Here is an 18,385-nt window from a genome sequence, read left to right as displayed (position 1 = left end):
CCTCTGATTAGATTACGCCCATCTGAGGCGTCTTGCAACACTCATCGCATCTGCAAAGTCCCACTGGCTATGTAAAGTAACATATCTACAAGTAGGGATTAGGGCATAGACATCTTTCAGAAGCATTATTCTTCCTACAACTTTTCCCTCTGGACCCTCAAGATTCACATGTGTTCTGAATGCAAAATATATTGATCCCATCTCAGCTTCCCAAAAGGTCTCATCCTATTATACCATCCGCTCAAAATCCAAATCAAAACCTAATTAGCTCAAAAGTCCCCATTCTCATCTAAATTGTCTAAGTCCAATATTGATAAGGATCTGGGTATAATCCATCTTGGGGCACAATTCCTCCCTGTGTTGCTGGGGGGTTCAGGAGGGTCTCTGGACATTGTCTGTGAGATCCAGGTTTTTAACAACATTGAAAGGATTCAGTGATGAGTCAGAATGAAGCAAAGGCAAGCAGCTTTTTATTGCAAAGCAGAAGTACACACACAGAAGTGAGGGCAGGCCCCGAGAGCGAGTCATGCACAACGGAGTTTGGATTTCTAATTGTATGGGTGTTCCTTTAATCGAGGGATAATCATTCAGTATTCTGAAAAGGGAGGGGATTTCAAGGACCACCAATTACCACCCCCTTCCCTTATTTGGGTTTGCCCTGAAGTCATGGACACATCACCCTGACTGGGGTTCTGGCTGTTTTATATTTTATTTTTGGTTTTCTGTTACCCTGTGTTTTCTTCACCTAGTTTCCGTTTTAGCTGTTGTTTGGGTTTTTCTTTTTTTTTACTTTTTTTCACCTGCACCAAAACCAGGGGGGTGGTTGAGACTTTCAATCCTCCTGTGACCACCCAGTGCTATTCCTGTCTCATTTAGATCCATAAAACTAGAAAACTAGTTATCTGCTCCCAAACGAAAGGGTAGGAAAGACCCAGGATACAGTTATATATACATAGGCATTGCTTCAAAGCAGGAGGAAATGAAAGTGGGAAAACAAGAAAATGGGATTGCCAGTCCCAAGAAATTTTGAAATATAGTTTGGCAAATGCCACTGGGAGTCAAAACATGAGATATCAGGTGGTTCAGGGCTCTGCCCACCGGATTCTCCTCTGCTCTGAGTCATCCATCCTTTCTCATGAAAGACAGCAAGGGCTTGCACCTGTTTGCTCAGCCAGTCCCATGTATAGAATATTACACCCGTTAACTTCACACTGACAAGGTTCCTTTAGACCCAAGGTGAGCATTCTCACTGGTATAAAATTTTCAAGAACTTTGTGAGTCTCCTGTATGTCACTGAAATTCACACCATTAGAAAAGAGGTTTACGAAGATTATGTTCCCTAGGGAATCCCCTATCTATTTTAGGCTTTTGCTGATATGACTGCTAGTTTAAACTTCTTACAAGCTCTCTGCTCGTACTGAGGAGATCTGCAGGCCACATTTAATCTTTTCAAAGAGCTTTCTGTGTGACAATGTTCTTACTTTTTATGTTTTGATCTTGATAATAGCAAACACTCCTGGCTATCTCTCTAAAACATTCTTTCCTGACAACAAATCTCTTAATTTCAATTAACATGGGCTGAGCATTTCCTAAATCATCAAATCTTGGGTCTTTTCTTTTGCAGTTCTTCCCTACGTATCAGTAAAAAACATGGCACACTTTCAAAACTTCTGCTTAAAAATGTTCTCAGCTAAATGTCCATATACTCATGCATCAATTATTTGTAGCAGCTTTTTAATATTTTAATATTAAAAATGGAGGTTGCTCAGTCTAACAGGCTGCAAAAAAAAAATGGAGGTTGCAGTGCAGACAGCAATTAAGATAAATGGATAAACTGTGGTATATCCATACTGAATATGAGTAATTTTAAAATGGGCTATTCATACCATGGGCAAATTTCAAATTATGTTGCATCAAAGACGGGAGATAAAATTAACTTTATAGACTTACACAAAATTCTAGGAAAGACAAATTTACCTATAGTGAAAACTACTCAGTGGTCCCCTAGGGATTTGCAGGGAAGGAGAGCACTGAGAGAAAGGTTAAGTAAGGGCTTGAGGCTAACTTCAGGGGTGACAGGTACGTCCAATACCATTGATACGGTGTGATAGTTCCAAGTGTGTGTGTGTGTGTGTGTGTGTGTGTGTGTGTGCATTACAACTTACTGGTACACCTTAAATAGGTGCAGTATACTGCATGTTGATTACACCTGAATGAACCTATACAAAGTTGTTCCATTAAAAAATCTGGGTCTCCCGGCCGGGCGTGGTGGCTCACGCCTGTAATCCCAGCACTTTGGGAGGCTGACGTAGGCGGATGACGAGGTCAAGAGATCGAGACCATCCTGGCCAACATGGTGAAACCCCATCTCTACTAAAAAATACAAAGATTAGCTGGGCATGGTGGTGTGTACCTGAAGTCCCAGCTACTAGGGAGGCAGAGGCAGTAGAATCACTTGAACCTGGGAGGCAGAGGTTGCAGTGAGCTGAGATGGTGCCATTGCACTCCAGCCTGGTGACAGAGCGAGACTCCATCTCAAAAAAAAAAAAAAACTGGGAGGCCGAGGCGGGTGGATCACAAGGTCAACAGATCAAGACCATCCTGGTCAACATGGTGAAACCCCATTTCTACAAAAAATTAGCTGGGCATGGTGGCGCATGCCTGTAATCCCAGCTACTCAGGAGGCTGAGGCAGGAGAATTGCCTGAACCCAGGAGGCGGAGGCTGCGGTGAGCCGAGATCGTGCCACTGCACTCCAGCCTGGGTAACGAGCGAAACTCCGTCTCAAAAAAAAAAAAAAAAAATCTGGGTCTCCCAGTTTTATTGAAAACTGGACAACCGGACATCACTGAGTGACTCTACCTCACTACGGTGACTCTTATCACTCCAAATGCCTTGGGAAGACAATTTCTTCCTCAGTAATGAGAAAAACTGACAAACAATGAGGATCACTGCCAACAGAGTCACCAGAATCTCTAGCTGGTCACAAAAGCTACCCCCTTGGACCCCCACACTTCTTTATTCCCAGCATTACTGAATGTGCAGCAAAGACATTAGGTAGAGAGCCCGAGGAAGTACAGGAATCTAGGAAAACTACATTTGTTGCTGCACCAGTGACCCTGGCCATGACAACATGGCCCTGGAGATCCTGAGATTTTTAGATACCCTGATCCCATTCAGCCGAAGTGCCTGGACTGTCTGGATTTTTTTTGGTGGGGGGAGATGGAGTCTCTCCTGTCCTCCAGGCTGGAGTACAGTGGCTGATCTCGGCTCAATGCAACCTCCACCTCCCCGGTTCCAGCGATTTTCCTGCCTCAGCCTCTCAAGTAGCTGTGACTACAGGTGTACACTACCACGCCCAGCTGAGTTTTGTATTTTTTAGTAGAGATGGGGTTTCACCATTTTGGCCAGGCTGTTCTCAAACTCCTGACCTCGTGATCCACCCGCCTTGGCCTCCCAAAGTACTGGGATCGCAGGCATGAGCTACTGTGCCATATAATGGGCACTTCTCCTCTAGTTTGCCACAAATCACCCAGTCCCAATCATTCACACCAAATATTTATCAATTCTGTTTCCATACTGCATGCTTTAGATCTTACCAAGTGGCCTGTGTACCAGATTCTGGTTTTCAGAAAACATGGCCACTCAGCAGGTCCTGAGGAACAGGTTTACCTCAACAGTGTTGGGGAACATGGGACATATGGGGGAAACAAGACGCCCAATCCATGCTGTTTCAAAACACTGCAGGCTGTCAGAGCAGCGACACCCTCCTCAAGGTGACATATGGGCTCTCAAGTAACTCTAAAATCCAGACAAATCAGGCCTACAAAGATCTGAATCCTTACTTAACAAGCTTAGTCAGCTATGGAAGTTAAGTTAGTCCAGTCCGAAACTGGACTAAGAACTGTTCTCCCTCAACCCACTGTCCCATTTGAGGCACACAAAGTTGGAGGCCTCCACAAAGGCTGTCTTCTGTTTGGCAGGGCATGTTCTCAATCCAATCCAGTGAAAAGAACCCCCAACATTAAAGGTGGCTTAAACTGTAAGGCCTTTATTATCACAAACCAGAGCAACATGAGGCAAGTACTTTCCCAGGCCAGGTGACTTGGAGGCTGGAAAAATTCATTACAAGTACCTGAGACCAAGATTATCCATGAAGAAAGTAAACCTTTTGCATAGGCCACGAGCAGATACAGCTCAGACCTTCTTGGCTAAAGATGGATCACGTCCCTATCTCTACCTGTCACACAGAAGTGAGTGAGGACTCCCAATGAACTCAGGCATTTCATGATTTTCTCCAGGGACCAGAGAATATAAAACCCTGCCTTACCCAATGCTGCGGTATCGAAGCTGGTAGAGTTAAGATGGTTTTGGCCACAGGCATTGACAGTGACGTTAATTACGGCAAAAAACCTGAGCAGGTCAGAAAGTGCAACATATCCCTAGAAGCTTCCTACATACCTGGCACCATAAGGTATCTCCCTTGAGTCAATGTTTAGATATATGAAGGTCAACATCTGACTGATGAGTTCTGCTGTATTCAAAGCACTCCTAGAGCCTGCCTGCTGTGTGAACTTTCTGGTGCCGATTAAGGTGGGAGCTTAAGCTGTAGGCCTTCCCACATTCACTGCACTCATATGGCCTTTCTCCAGTGTGAACTCTTTGGTGCCGAACAAGGTGGGAGGTTCTGATAAAGTCTTTCCCACATTTACTGCATACAAAAGGCCTTTCACCAGTGTGAACCCTCTGGTGTGCAATAAAGTCAGAACTTCGACTAAAGAATTTCCCACATTCAATGCATTCAAAAGGCTTTGACTCAGTGTGAATTCGCTGATGTTTAATGAGGGTGTATTTGTGGCCAAAGGATTTCCCACAATCACTGCAATCATAAGGATTTTCTCCAGTGTGAATACTCTCATGCTGAACAAGCGTAGATTTGTGTCTAAAGACTTTCCCACAATCACTACACTTATAAGGCCTTGCTCCATTGTGAACTCTCTGGTGTACAATTAGATTGGAGTGATGGCTAAAATATTTCCCACATTCATTGCACTTATAAGGCATTTCTCCAGTGTGGATTCTCTTGTGCTGAGTAAGGTTGTCTTTTCGACTGAAGGTTTTTCCACATTCACTGCACTCGTAAGGTCTTTCTCCAGTATGGATTCTCTGGTGCTGGACAAGTGTAGCTTTACGGCTGAAGGATTTGCCACATTCACTGCACTCATAAGGCTTCTCTCCACTATGGATTCTCTGGTGCTGGACCAGTGTGTCTTTGCGGCTGAAAGCCTTCCCACATTCACTGCACTTGTAATGCGTTTGTTCACCATGAAATGCATCCTTATTCTCAGTGCTCTTGTGTGTCTTCCTTTTGCTTCGGGTAGCCTTTTGTTGGCAAGCACCCAAACTAGCCTGGAAGTTTTTCTGCTCCTCCTTACAGGCAAAGGGCTTTTCTGATGGGTGAGGTTCTTTGCTAACTGTGCAGTTCTTCAAAAATGAGGCCTCACCTTCATCCCTTCTTAACGGTTTCTCTATACTGTAACACTTTGGGTGCTGATGAAGGTTTGCACTGACCCAGAATTGTCTCTCACATGCCTTGCATGTGTGAAGTTTCAGTCCATGGTGTGTACCCTGGTGTTCATCCAGGTGCAAAATATCTTTCAAGATGGGGCCACATATATCACAACAGTGAGCTGTCTGTGTGGGCGAATCTGCCTTGGAAGTATTAACATGTGACACTGCTACAGAAATGTTGTGTTCAGAAGACGCCTCTTCATCCTTCACTCCGTGCCAACAACCTGAAGGCAGAAAGATACCACTGATCTACATGGTGACTTTGGTGAGTGGGGTAACTCCATCACAAAAGTCTGTCTGGTGTACCCAGGACTCAGTACATACCTAAGTTCCTGGTGGAACAGAGCTAGGATCAGGTTGAAGTACAGTACTTAAGTCGGGGCTGCTGTACAGTATTGGAATCTAAGGTCACAGAATGGAGATGGCCTCACAAGAAACAGACACAAGGATGGGGTGTAATGCAGGGAGAAGTGCACGGTCTCCAACTTAATCCTCTGCAGTGACTTTCAGCTGGGACTTGGCTGACTGGGGGGGACAGGAGACTGCTATGCAGAAATGTGTGTCCAGGCCCAGGAAAATGTGATTACAAGTAAGTAATGTGTTCAGGGACTATTTGAGGATATGTACGCATCTTATGACACATCAGTGTTTAAGTGTAGTCCAATATTGGACAGCACTGAAGAGAGTCCTATTGCTCTACTAGAGCCCCTCTGGTAGAGAGTGGGAGAGAACAGCCCTGGGTGGGAAGTCAGATTAGAAATGACAAGAGTGTACAGAACGGGGAAAAAAAGGTAGAAGTAAGTTAGGGCCTCTGGCCTTGGCACCAGTGATGGGCACAACATAGGTTTCTGTAACTGTAGGAACCCAGCCCTGAGGTTACGCCCTCCCTCAGCCTCAGCTCCCACTCACCAGGGCCTGCCCAAGCCCCTCCTGCTGTGACTAGAGTCATGCCCTCTTGAGTTAGGTACTCGGAGTTCTCTCTCTTGTTACAGTTCAGCAACCACAGAGGATCTGGAAGATACAAAGCACAGACAGGGGAAAGATGAATCCCATGCAAAATCACAACTAAACAAATACTACAAAATGACCCTCAGAGAACTGTCCTACAGGAACAGTCCAGTGGGCCCACAAGTAGTGACCATGATGACTGAAACTGATGACATACAAACAGACTCAAGGGTATTGTAATTAGAGGAAGGGGGTGAAGTCCGGAGTCCAGAAGTTTCATGAACATGGACAGTCACCTGGCCAGGGAGAGGCCGGGCAGGATTCAGTGGTTTACCTTAGGACGCCTGAACCCTAAACCATTCCTGGCAAGGCTTCGGGGCAGTAGGAGTTGAGGAACACAGGGAACAGAGGAGGCAATGCATCTAGCTGAGCCTTGGCACCAGAGGACCTATGTGAGGGAATCAGAGAAGACAGCAATGCCCATGCTCTTCCTTTCTGCCCTCTTGCTCTTGCCTTTCCATAGTACACGCAAGAGCAATCTCCAGGGCAAAAAGAGCAGAGCAGAGCCAAGCCCACAAAAATGGGATACTGGGCCAGGCGCGGTGGCTCACGCCTATAATTCTAGCACTCTGGGAGGCCGAGTCGGGTGGATCACAAGGTCAAGAGATCGAGACCATCCTGGTCAACAAGGTGAAACCCCATCTCTACTAAAAATACAAAAATTAGCTGGGCACGGTGGCGCATGCCTGTAATCCCAGCTACTCAGGAGGCTGAGGCAGGAGAATTGCTTGAACCCAGAAGGCGGAGGCTGCGGTGAGCCAAGATCGCGCCATTGCACTCCAGGCTGGGTAAGAACAGCGAAACTGTGTCTCAAAAAAAAAAGGGGATACTGGGGCCTTACCTAGGGAGAATATAAATGCAAAGCACAGAAACGATTATTTCATCATAGAAGAGTCTCTGAGCCTCATCAAGGAGCTCCCATTCCTCCTAAGAGAAGCACAGAAGTAAGTCCTCAAAGGTCACCTAGTACTGTGTGAGGTGGTGGACAACTGAGCTTAAGGGCAGCCTCTCTCCCCAGGATTCCTTGTCACATCTAACTGTAATGAGACAACAGGCCCTGATGTGATTGATGTCTGTTCTCTCCTCAGATTCCAGTCATCCTTTTGTCCAGCCTAGAACAGACAAGTTGACAGATAAAACACCACGGCCTGGCTTCTCCTATTAGCCTGCTCCCCTGGGAACAACTGATTATGCCTCATATACATACCTGAGCTCAGCATTCTCTCAGAAACCTTCAGTAGCAAAGCTCTGGGCCCATGAATTCACACTCCATCTACATATGCACATCACCCTTTTGTCCATACCTACTTCACATCTATGGACACCCACTACATAGGTACCTCCCTGGCTTCCCCACATGCAAATCTACATACAGCATCCAGAGAATGCTTGGATAATGCATTCAGGACCACATCTGGTCCTGGTCAATGGCCCCACTGCCACGGTTTCACCTCAATCCAGGTATTAAATCCTACCCTCCTGGCTCTATTTCATGGGTCAGTTCAGCAATCGAGAACCACATGCAGATCTCAGATAAATGCAACATTTTTCTCCTTTGCTGTTGTACTATTGAGTTCAGTCTCCGGCTTCTGCTCAACATTTAACTCATTCAAAACCCACACCCGCCGGGCACCTACCCCAAGCACAGTGATTCTGCCTACTGACCCAATCTGTCCCTGGGCTAATTCACTAGCTTGAAACTCCACAGGGGTCACCACAGAAGCCTGAGGACACATAAAGAGCTGAATAAGCACTGGCTCTGGCCTCACTGCCACCTCACTTCTATTACTACAGTACTTCACCTCACATCCACTCTCTCCCTGAAACACTTCGCCACCTGCCTGACCCTATTACTCCCCTTCCACCCAAGGACACTCCTTCTTCTAGCCTATAACATGGCCCCTACCCCCACCCTGCTGTGCCTGCCCTTACATTGCGCTCGCTGATGGCACTGCCACCATGACCTAAAGATTCTCCCTCTAAACTGGAAGCAAAACTCTATCCTGATCCAGATGCCAGCTGCCACCCTGTGGATAGCTCCAACCTGAATCCCTTCACTGAACTTCAGATCTCTGTGTCCAGCTGTCTACTTGACAGCTCTACTCAAGTGTCTTTGGAACATGGCAGATTCCTCACAGCCAAACTACACTCGTGATATAACCTCTGAAAGGTACTCCTACCACCAACTTTGTCACCTCAGTTGATGGCATCCTGGTATCTTTGAATAAAAAAATACAGGGTCATCCTTCACCCCTCCCCTTTTCTATCTCATCCTCGAAAATCTGGTTGGTCCCTCTTTAAGGAAAATGATTCAGGATCCATCCACATCTCCCACCTCTATAGCCACTGCCCTGGCCCAACCTAAACTGTTGCATTAAGCTCCTCAGTGGTACTCCTTCCCTCATCCTCACTCCCACAGTCTTTTCCTCACTGGACAGTGAAGACAAAGCTGGTTAAGACCAAAGTCAGATCATTCCCTCCTAGCTCCAAACCTGCAGTGGCTCCTACCTCTCTCAGCATAGACATCCAGATCCTCAGGCTGCCTACTGTTCCTGGGCTGAATCCTGTTCCTGCTGTCTGATCCCACCAGACATAATGGAGACCTGAGGTTCCCCAAACACTCCTAGTTTAGCCTCAAGTGAAGTATTTGCGCGTGCTGGTTCCTGTGCCTAGGTAATGCTCCACACTCCATCCCACTGCTTGCCAGAAATGGAAACCCTTCCACATAATTCCAAAGCAGAATTTACAACACAGAGCTTTGAGTGACTGCAGGACCTCCCCAAACGGTAGGTGGAAGGGACACTGAAGAGTCCCAGAACACTCTAATTCTCCATACTGAGTTGCTGAGACAATGGGGGTGTGTTGGGCTAAGTGAGGGCATGAGACAATCTGGACTCATCTAGGTAGGAATCACAAGCTTCTGCCACCATGGCAACCTCACAATAAGAGGGAGGCTGGGAGTGGCAGCTTCCCACAGTGGGATCTCATGGACTGAACTGTTCCCCTAACCCCTGCCAACCCTGTCCTTTGGCAGAGGTGATTTTGGGTTACCTCTCTAACTTCAGATACTCAGACCTCAGTGCTGGCTCCTGCCAGCTGTGTGGACATAAATAAAGACCGGTGTCTCAGTGTCCTCATCTTACAAGTGGGAATAACAACGGCACCCACCTCATAGAGCTATTGTTTCTATCAGTCTTCTCTTACATGTCAAGTGCCTCTAAAACAGCTACTACTATTCATGCCAAGGAACTGACGAGTTTTTGAAAAATTAGATTTGTTTTGCTTGCTTTAAAAGCTTTTCAGAAAATCTGGTAAGATTTCGCATTGTAATAAAATACTTTAAGCAAATTTATATTCTGACCAATCATTAAGTGCTGGCATAAATTTAACTTATATATACATTTTTTAGTTCCCTACTTCTGTGTACTTGTAAAGTATACACTAGCCCTTGCCCTAAACCAGCCTACCTGATACATATTCCTCTGAAGGGGAGCTGCATGATCCTTCATCAGAGATGTTCATCATTGGCTGGGCGCAGTGGCTCACGCCTGTAATCCCAGCACTTTGGGAGGCTGAGGCAGGTGGATCACGAGGTCAAGAGATTGAGACCATCCTGGTCAACATGGTGAAACCCCGTCTCTACTAAAAATACAAAAATTAGCTGGGCATGGTGGTGCACACCTGTAGTCCCAGCTACTCAGGAGGCTGAGGCAGGAGAATTGCTTGAACCCAGGAGGCGGAGGGTGCGGTGAGCCGAGATTATGCCATTGCACTCCAGTCTGGGTAACAACAGCGAAACTCCGTCTCAAAAAAAAAAAAAAAAAAGGAGATGTTCATTTTTCCTTACCTGTTTGGGTAACTGAGGCACCAGTGCACGGGTTGGAGATGGTACTGTTTCACAGGCAGTGCCCATGAGGGCGTGCTGAGCCTGTAGGATGGCAAATCTACTGTATCTCAGGCCTTGGTCTCCAATGCATGCCACGCTACTTATGCTCTACAGCCCTCTCCTCTTGCTGACACCCTACAGAATACTTTTACATGCCAGGACCCCTCCTTTCTGGAAGGAATCTTAAGTGTCCACACCTTCTTCCCTGGTCTGCAACCCTAAGCCTACCTCTCACTTCAGAGACCATATAAAATAACAGCCTTAATATCCCACCCTCTAAATCTGATCTACAGGCTTTGACCTTATGCCTCAAGCATTGAACGTCTCTAGCACCACTCCCTCTCTCGAACTCCTGACCTGCATGTTCAGCTACCCATGAGAACCTTCAATGCAGAACACCTTAGATTCACCAAGTCCACATTCCAATTGCTGATCCCCTGAAAGGTGCTCCCTGCTCTGACTTACTAATTTCCATTCTTTCACACGTTCAAGAAGGCAAACAAACTGGCAATTAAAAAAAAAAAAACCAAAAAACCTGGAGAACCCTTCCCTCCCTACATTTAGTCGCGACCACATCTGATGCAGCAGGACACCCTGTTGGTTCCATCTTTAAAAATCCATCCAGAATCTCATGACTTCCCCACCCCAACCCCTCCTGCCACTGCTTGGGCCCAGCCATCAGGCAACACTCGTGGAGTTTGTTGCAGGGGTCTCCTCAAAAGTCTCCCTGCCTCTATCCTCACCGTTTCTACCTCACTCTAGTCTGTTTCCTCCCCAGCGAACGCCGGAATACTTTAAAATGCTTTATCAGATTCCTTCCCTCTACCCCCTTTTTTTTTTTTTTTAAAAATACAATTTCAACATTTTTGTGAAAGGACCCTCGCCATGGCTCCTATCGTCCTCAGAATGAAGGTACAACTTGCCCCCGCGACACTGCAGGCGTGACTACCGCTCACACACGCTCGCAACCGCTCCGGGCTCAGTCCAGCTCCAAGCCTAAGCTCAGGCTGCCCAGCCCCTCTGCCCGTCACGCTCGCTCCAACCTTACACGCCGGTTTTAGGAACGGGCCCCACCCACCAGCGCCCCGCTGCCCCGAACACTGGGACCTGCGCTGCAGGGGCTCAGGCAGGCGCTCCTCATTCAGGACTTCAGGATTCCCGCCGGGCAGTCTGGGGAAAGCAGCACCCACCTGCGCCAGGCCCAACACCGCGGCCGTCGCCATCACAGTTCGTAGACCGCACCAAGCCGCGATGTACACCCAAGTCGCGGAACCCTGGCACCCCGATGGTGCGACCCCGGGGGCGGAGGCGGGGGTCTCCGCTGGCGAGCCACTTTGCAGGACGAACAGCGTCTCTTCCCGCACCCTCCCGCTTCCGTCACCCCGGAACCGTCCAGCAACCCCGAGCTTTTGCTCAGATGATCCCACTGGAGAGCCGACAATATGTCTGCCGCGAGGAAGATGCCGGAAGTCCCGCCCAGAGACCGTCAGGCCGCAGGGAAACGCCCATTGCCGCCGCCGCGGGGCGCAGAGGTTTCTGGGCAATGTAGTTCCCATGTGCACTTGGCCAAGACGACTGCTAATTCCACTGCGCGCTCGACAATGGCTAAATGATACTGCGAGGGTCGCAGGGAAATTATGCCCTGAGACTCTGATGGGAGGGCGTAGCTTCGCTTCTCTTAAAGGACCCTCATCCATTTCCTGTGAAGTCTCTAGGGATCCCCGAAATATTGAGAGATATTCTTACGTCTGTTCCCCTAAGCCACAAAACCAAATGGACACACAACATCCAATGTCACTCTGAGTCCACTCATAGTTCACTATTTTTTTTTTAAATGGAAAGAGGCTTAATTGCCTCACAATTCCAATGAGTAGAGAGGCCTCAGGAAAAGGACAATCACGGCAAAAGTCATCCCTTCACAGGGCAGCAGGAGACAGAATGTGTGCTGAGCAAAGGATAACGCTCCATATAAAACCACAAGATCTTGTGAGAACTCAATATCACGAGAACAATATGGAGGAAACCATCCCTGCGATTCAATTATCTCCACCTGGTCCCGCCTTTGACATGTGGGGATTACTACAGTTCACGGTAAGATATGGGTGGGAACTCAGAGCTAAAGCACATCACCGCCTGCCAGAAAATGCCCTTCCTAACCTATCTGTAAGTCTGCTAACCCTGTAAGCCAGGTACCAGGCCAGTTTTCCAAGAGACATTTCTAAGCATTGGCTCCATAAACTCAACCTCAGTTCATTAAAACCGGCCACCGGGCCGGGCGTGGTGGCTCAAGCCTGTAATCCCAGCACTTTGGGAGGCCGAGGCGGGTGGATCACGAGGTCAAGAGATCGAGACCATCCTGATCAACATGGTGAAACCCCGTCTCTACTAAAAATACAAAAAATTAGCTGGGCATGGTGGTGCGTGCCTGTAATCCCAGCTACCTGGAGGCTGAGGCAGGAAAATTGTTTGAACAAGGGAGTGAGCCAAGATGGTGCCACTGCACTCCAGCCTGGGTGACAGAGCAAAACCCTTTCTCAAAAAATATATATTCCAAATTTTGGAGGGATCAGTCAAGAAGGAAAATTAAATGTTTCATTTCTGTTTAGAAAAGTATAATCTACCAAATGTCATGAGTATAAATAAGAGAATGGAAAGGGTTTACTTATATCTGGAAAATAGAACACTAAGGAACCACTAATGTTCCAAAAAAAACCATAATTCTATTTGGTCAGATCATTACATCCATGTCATTCATTCTTGTTAGAATTGATCTTGTGTTAGTCATTTCATGAATCCATTAGGTGCTCAGATTATCCACTAGAATTCTGGGAGTCCTTACTCAGGTCAGTGGTATATCCTCAGAGTTATGTAAGCAAAGCCATCATGAAGCATTCTGGCCTGTAGCTGATTGCAAGAACTTTCTGGAAAGCATCAGGGTAAAACAATAACTGAATGATGAAGGCTTTAAATGGCTGAAGTCAGAGATCTGATGAGAGTTCATTTGACAGGAAAATGTGGTTATTTCTTTGACCTACAGTATTTTTGACATAGACACAACATTATACCAGCACTGATCATGGACAACAAGGACACTGAAAGCTTTCTACGAATTTCATGTAATTTCTGAAATATTTATAATAACAGCATTTACTTATACCAATATAACCTAGGAGAGGTTAAGCGTCATTTATTCCACAATGTTCATTCTTGATGGCTGTGTTCAAAATCATTCATTTGTAAAGATGGATTTTTCTCTGGGTTCCGCTGGGCTATGTATGTGTTTTCATATCAATACCATGCTGTTGGGTTACTGTGGCTTTGTAATATATTTTAAAATCAGTGTGATGTCTCCATGTTTGTTCTTTTTTTAAAAAAAAAGAATTATTTTATTTTTTTTTAAAGATGGGGCTTCACCATGTTGGCCAGGCTGGTCTTGAACTTCTGACCTCAGGTGATCCACCCACCTCGGCCTCCCAAAGGGCTAAGATTACAGGCGTGAGCCACCACACCTGGCCAAGAATTTTTTTTTTTAAGAGATGGGGTTTTACCATCTTGGCCAGGCTGTTCTCAAACTCCTGACCTCATGATCCACCAGCCTTAGCTTCGCAAAGTGCTGGGATTACAGGTGAGAACCCCGTACCTGGTCATATTCGTTCTTTTTGTTCATGACTACATTGGCTATTCAGGGTCTCTTTGGGTTCCATAGAAATTTTAGACTTTTTCTTCTAGTTTTGTGGAAAACGACATTAAAATTTGATTGGGATTGCATTGAATCTGTAGACTTCCTTGTGTAGTACAGATAGATTAGGAACATTAATTTTTCCAATTCATGAGCATGGAATGTCTTTGTATCCTTTTCTTGTTCTTTCGTCAGTGTTTTGTAGTTGTGTTTGCAGTGATTATTTTTTACCTCATTGGTTAAATTTATTCCTAGTTTATTATTTTTGTAGCTATTGTAAATGAGATTGCCCTCCTGATTTTTTAGGCATTTCATTATTGATGTATGAAACATACAGAGTTTTGTATGACTTTGTATCCTGCAACTTTAATGAATGTTTATAAAACTTGAGTTTTTCAAAGAGAGGCTATTAAAAAATGTTTTCAATTTGTATGCCTTTTTTTTTTTTTTTTGAGACAGTTTCGCGCTTGTTACCCAGGCTGGAGTGCAATGGCGCGATCTCGGCTAAAGGCAACCTCCGCCTCCTGGGCTCGGGCAATTCTCCTGCCTCAGCCTCCTGAGTAGCTGGGATTACAGGCACGCGCCACCATGCCCAGCTAATTTTTTGTATTTTTAGTAGAGACAGGGTTTCACCATGTTGACCAGGATGGTCTCGATCTCTTGACTTTGTGATCCACCCGCCTCGGCCTCCCAAAGTGCTGGGATTACAGGCGTGAGCCACCGCGCCCGGCCCTGATGTGTTATTGATGAATTCATCAGTTAACTTGTGTGTGTGTGTGTGGTTTTTTTTTTAGAATTTTTACATGTATGTTCATCAGGGATATTGGCCTGTAGTTTTGTTTACACTTACTATTTTAAAAAAAGTCTTTGAAAAACTTAGTAATATTCAGCACTAATAACATATTTTAAATTTTTATATTTTCCAAAATATTAATCAGTTATATGAAAATCCGGTACACTTCAGAAAACCATTCTAAAGAAGCTATGTGTTAAATTACATGTCTGGGTTTAACAGTAAAATTACCTATTAATGTGGGTAAGAATGCATGCAACAAGAACAATCATAAATAATAATGGAAGTCTGAGGGGGACATCATGGAGGCAAATGCAATTTGAATACTTACAAATGTGATTTACCCTTTTAAGCTGACAGAGTCCTATTATTTTTCCAAACTACTCCACAGGTAATAAAACTTACAAGATGAAAGGTACTTAAACAAATCCTTATCATCGCACAAGCCAGTTAACAGGTAGTTCATGGTATGTGGTGGAAGCTAAAGAAAACTTCACCAGAAGCGTCACGAGAAATTAACGATGTCCTCAAAAAAGGCAGTCCTCTGAAAGTTGCCAGCAGAGCGCCGGGCGCGGTGGCTCACGCCTGTAATCCCAGCACTTTGGGAGGCCGAGGCGGGTGTATCACGAGGTCAAGAGATCGAGACCACCCTGGTCAACATGGTAAAACCCTGTCTCTACTAAAAAAAAATACAAAACTTAGGCCGGGTGCGATGGCTCACGCCTATAATCCCAGCACTTTGGGAGGCCGAGGCAGGTGGATCACGAGGTCAAGAGATCGAGACCATCCTGGTCAACAATGTGAAACCCCGTCTCTACTAAAAATACGAAAATTAGCTGGGCATGGTGGTGCGCACCTGTAGTCTCAGCTACTCAGGAGGCTGAGGCAGGAGAATTGCTTGAACCCAGGAGGCGGAGGTTGCGGTGAGCCGATATCGTGCCATTGCACTCCAGCCTGGGTAACAAGAGCGAAACTCCGTCTCACAAAAAAAAAAAAAGAAGTAAAATAAATCCAAAAAGCCTTGAGTCATCCTTTCTTTTTTTTAATTTGGAAAAGGCAAGAGTCATCCCTTCTTCTCTCTTAGTCCCAATACCAGAAAATCAGAACCGACCTACAAGCCAAAATTCAACCATTTCTACCACACTGTGGGCATACTCTTCTCTGGCCCACCTCACCTACACTCACTTGGACTATTACAGTAGTCTCCTCTTCCCTCTGTTGTATTGCTACCACCTCCCTTAAACTCAAGTCTATTGTCTGTGCTCAGCCACAGGAGCCTCATGAGGCCTGGGGAAGATCACCTCCCTCTTCTGCTCCAAATCTTCATTGCTGCCATCAACTCCACAGCGGACACATCTGAGACAGCCATTTAGTTTCTAACTCCTCTACCCCTGCTCTCTGTTCCCATGGGAAGGAAACGAGACTTGAAGTTTTCTTTTCTTTTTTTTTTTTTTGAGACGGAGTTTCGCTCTTGTTACCCAGGCTGGAGTGCAATGGCGCGATCTCGGCTCACCGCCATCTCCGCCTCCTGGATTCAGGCAATTCTCCTGCCTCAGCCTCCTGAGTAGCTGGGATTACAGGCACGCGCCACCGTGCCCAGCTAATTTTTTGTATTTTTAGTAGAGACGGGGTTTCACCATGTTGACCGGGATGGTCTCGATCTCTTAACCTCGTGATCCACCCGCCTCCGCCTCCCAAAGTGCTGGGATTACAGGCTTGAACCACCGCGCCCGGCCCCTGTAAGTGCTTCTTATAGACCTATAGGTACTAGTGGCAATCTGTGGGACGAGAGATATTCTGAGAGGCAGGTGACCACAGTGTGGCTCCACGGGCATCTGGTTCCCCCGTGCAACACTAGAGTCAGGTGTCCTGGGACGACTGCTTTCTATCTGTGCGTCACTCCTGGGTGCTTTTGCCAGCCACGTGACCTCGTAAAAGGACTAAGATCTCCCACGCCTATTATCATTGCCCTTCCCGTGCGTTCCCCTGACGAGCTTTTGTGAAACTTTTAGAAGCGTGACTGGGGCCATGTCCCTCTTCTGTCCACAGAGAGCTGTGGCCCTGAGGGTGCTGGTCAAAGTCAGTGGGGCCAATGCAGGGTGGCGCTGTCCCACCCTCTGCTCCCCGCCCGTCTCACTCTCCCGCTACCCGCCGCACTGCCAGAAACGGGGCCCAGCACCAGCGCGTCACCGTGCTGGACAGTGCGGCCCGGGCTGCAGGAAACTCTTCACCCGCCGCTCAGTTTCGGTTTGGGGAGGGCGGAGGAGGCCGGGAGGACGCAGCGCTCACCTGGGTTGGGGCCCTCAGCGCCGAAGCCATCGGACTCTGGGCGGAACGGGCCGGGAGCGGTGGACGATCCGGGCGGAGACCCGAGCAAAGCTGTCATCACAGCCGGAGACTGTCAGGCCCCGGCCGTGCATCTAGGAAAACTACTCCCCTCGCGCCTTCTCGCTCTCAGCGCCTCGGTCCATACCCGGCGCCCGCGGATAGAACTGACACAAGGCAAAGTGCCCGCCGCTGGGAGGACGCCGGAAGTCCCGCCCCGCAAGTTGGGCAGAGCGGAAACGTCCCTCCCCTGGGCCTCATTGGCTCCATGCCAAACGCCTGGCGCACAGATCTCTGGGTACTGTAGTTCTCAACGCTCCCCGGGGTGGCAGAGGTCGCCCTTCTGCGGGACCCCAGGGAGAAAAGGCCACGTGATGTGGAGAAAAGTGGAGGGGAAGCCTGAGAGAGAGGTGGTGTCTCCAGCCTCCTAGGACTAGGGAGGAGCTTCGCTGTTTTGTTTTTTTGTTTTTTTTTTTTTTGAGACGGAGTTTCGCTCTTGTCGCCCAGGCTGGAGTGCAATGGCGCGATCTCGGCTCACCGCAACCTCCGCCTCCTGGGTTCAGGCAATTCTCCTGCCTCAGCCTCCTGAGTAGCTGGGATTACAGGCACGCGCCACCGTATCCAGCTAATTTTTTGTATTTTTGGTAGAGACGGGGTTTCACCATGTTGACCAGGATGGTCTCGATCTGCCGACCTCGTGATCCACCCGCCTCGGCCTCCCAAAGTGCTGGGATTACAGGCTTGAGCCACCGCGCCCGGCCGCTTCGCTGTTTTTTTAAGGTACCATACAGAGAATTTTGGAGAGTATTGTGTACAACTAGTCACATACGTAGTCAGAGTGACTCAGACACAAAATGCTTCTACCCTTGGCGAGAACCCAGTAAACGTTCTTTCTCCTCACATTTATGTAGAGTAGAACGTCAGAGTCAGCTTTGTGTGTTTCATTATACTCAGTGAGGAATAAGGGAAATAGGGTTCACATAGAGCCTTGACAGGAACGAGGAAACATCCGTTAGATGGCACCAAAGCAGGAGGACAAAAGTGGAATTGTGTCTCTGGTTCTTATAGAAAATGCTTCTCATGCCTGTGTAATTAGTGAGTGTGTCTAACCCTGTAAGGAACAG

The 18,385-nt window shown here is 47.1% G+C and overlaps 1 protein-coding gene across 2 annotated transcripts; it reads right to left on the bottom strand.

Annotated features, from left to right (window-relative positions):
- Window positions 1-4,030: 4,030 nt before the first annotated feature.
- Window positions 4,031-17,475, bottom strand: LOC100414749 (uncharacterized). 2 transcript variants are annotated; one of them, XM_017967702.4, is made up of 3 exons: window positions 17,226-17,475; window positions 6,480-6,581; window positions 4,031-5,794 (listed from the first exon to the last, which is right to left on the bottom strand). In XM_017967702.4, the coding sequence occupies exons 1-3, from the start codon at window positions 17,320-17,322 to the stop codon at window positions 4,551-4,553; spliced, it is 1,443 nt and encodes a 480-aa protein (XP_017823191.4). In that variant the 5' UTR covers window positions 17,323-17,475; the 3' UTR covers window positions 4,031-4,550. The 2 variants fall into 2 exon arrangements, with proteins under 2 accessions (XP_017823191.4, XP_035142701.3); XM_035286810.3 differs by lacking the exon at window positions 17,226-17,475 and adding an exon at window positions 11,655-11,938.
- Between the last annotated feature and the right edge of the window lie 910 nt (window positions 17,476-18,385).

The sequence above is a fragment of the Callithrix jacchus genome, chromosome 22 (genome assembly GCF_049354715.1).
Source record: "Callithrix jacchus isolate 240 chromosome 22, calJac240_pri, whole genome shotgun sequence".
Taxonomy (NCBI): Eukaryota; Metazoa; Chordata; class Mammalia; order Primates; family Cebidae; genus Callithrix; species Callithrix jacchus.
The sequence above is the reverse complement of the archived record's forward strand: the minus strand, read 5'-3'. Positions and strand labels throughout refer to the sequence as shown.

What these genes read in the sequence shown, in the direction of transcription:
- LOC100414749 (XM_017967702.4), bottom strand. Translation starts at nt 17,322, where the DNA reads ATGACAGCTTTGCTCGGGTCTCCGCCCGGATCGTCCACCGCTCCCGGC. An exon ending in CGCTGAGGGCCCCAACCCAG is followed by an intron (nt 6,582 to 17,225) that starts GTGAGCGCTGCG and finishes TGTATCTTCCAG; the next exon opens with ATCCTCTGTGGTTGCTGAAC. An exon ending in AGGGGCTTGGGCAGGCCCTG is followed by an intron (nt 5,795 to 6,479) that starts GTGAGTGGGAGC and finishes TTCTGCCTTCAG; the next exon opens with GTTGTTGGCACGGAGTGAAG.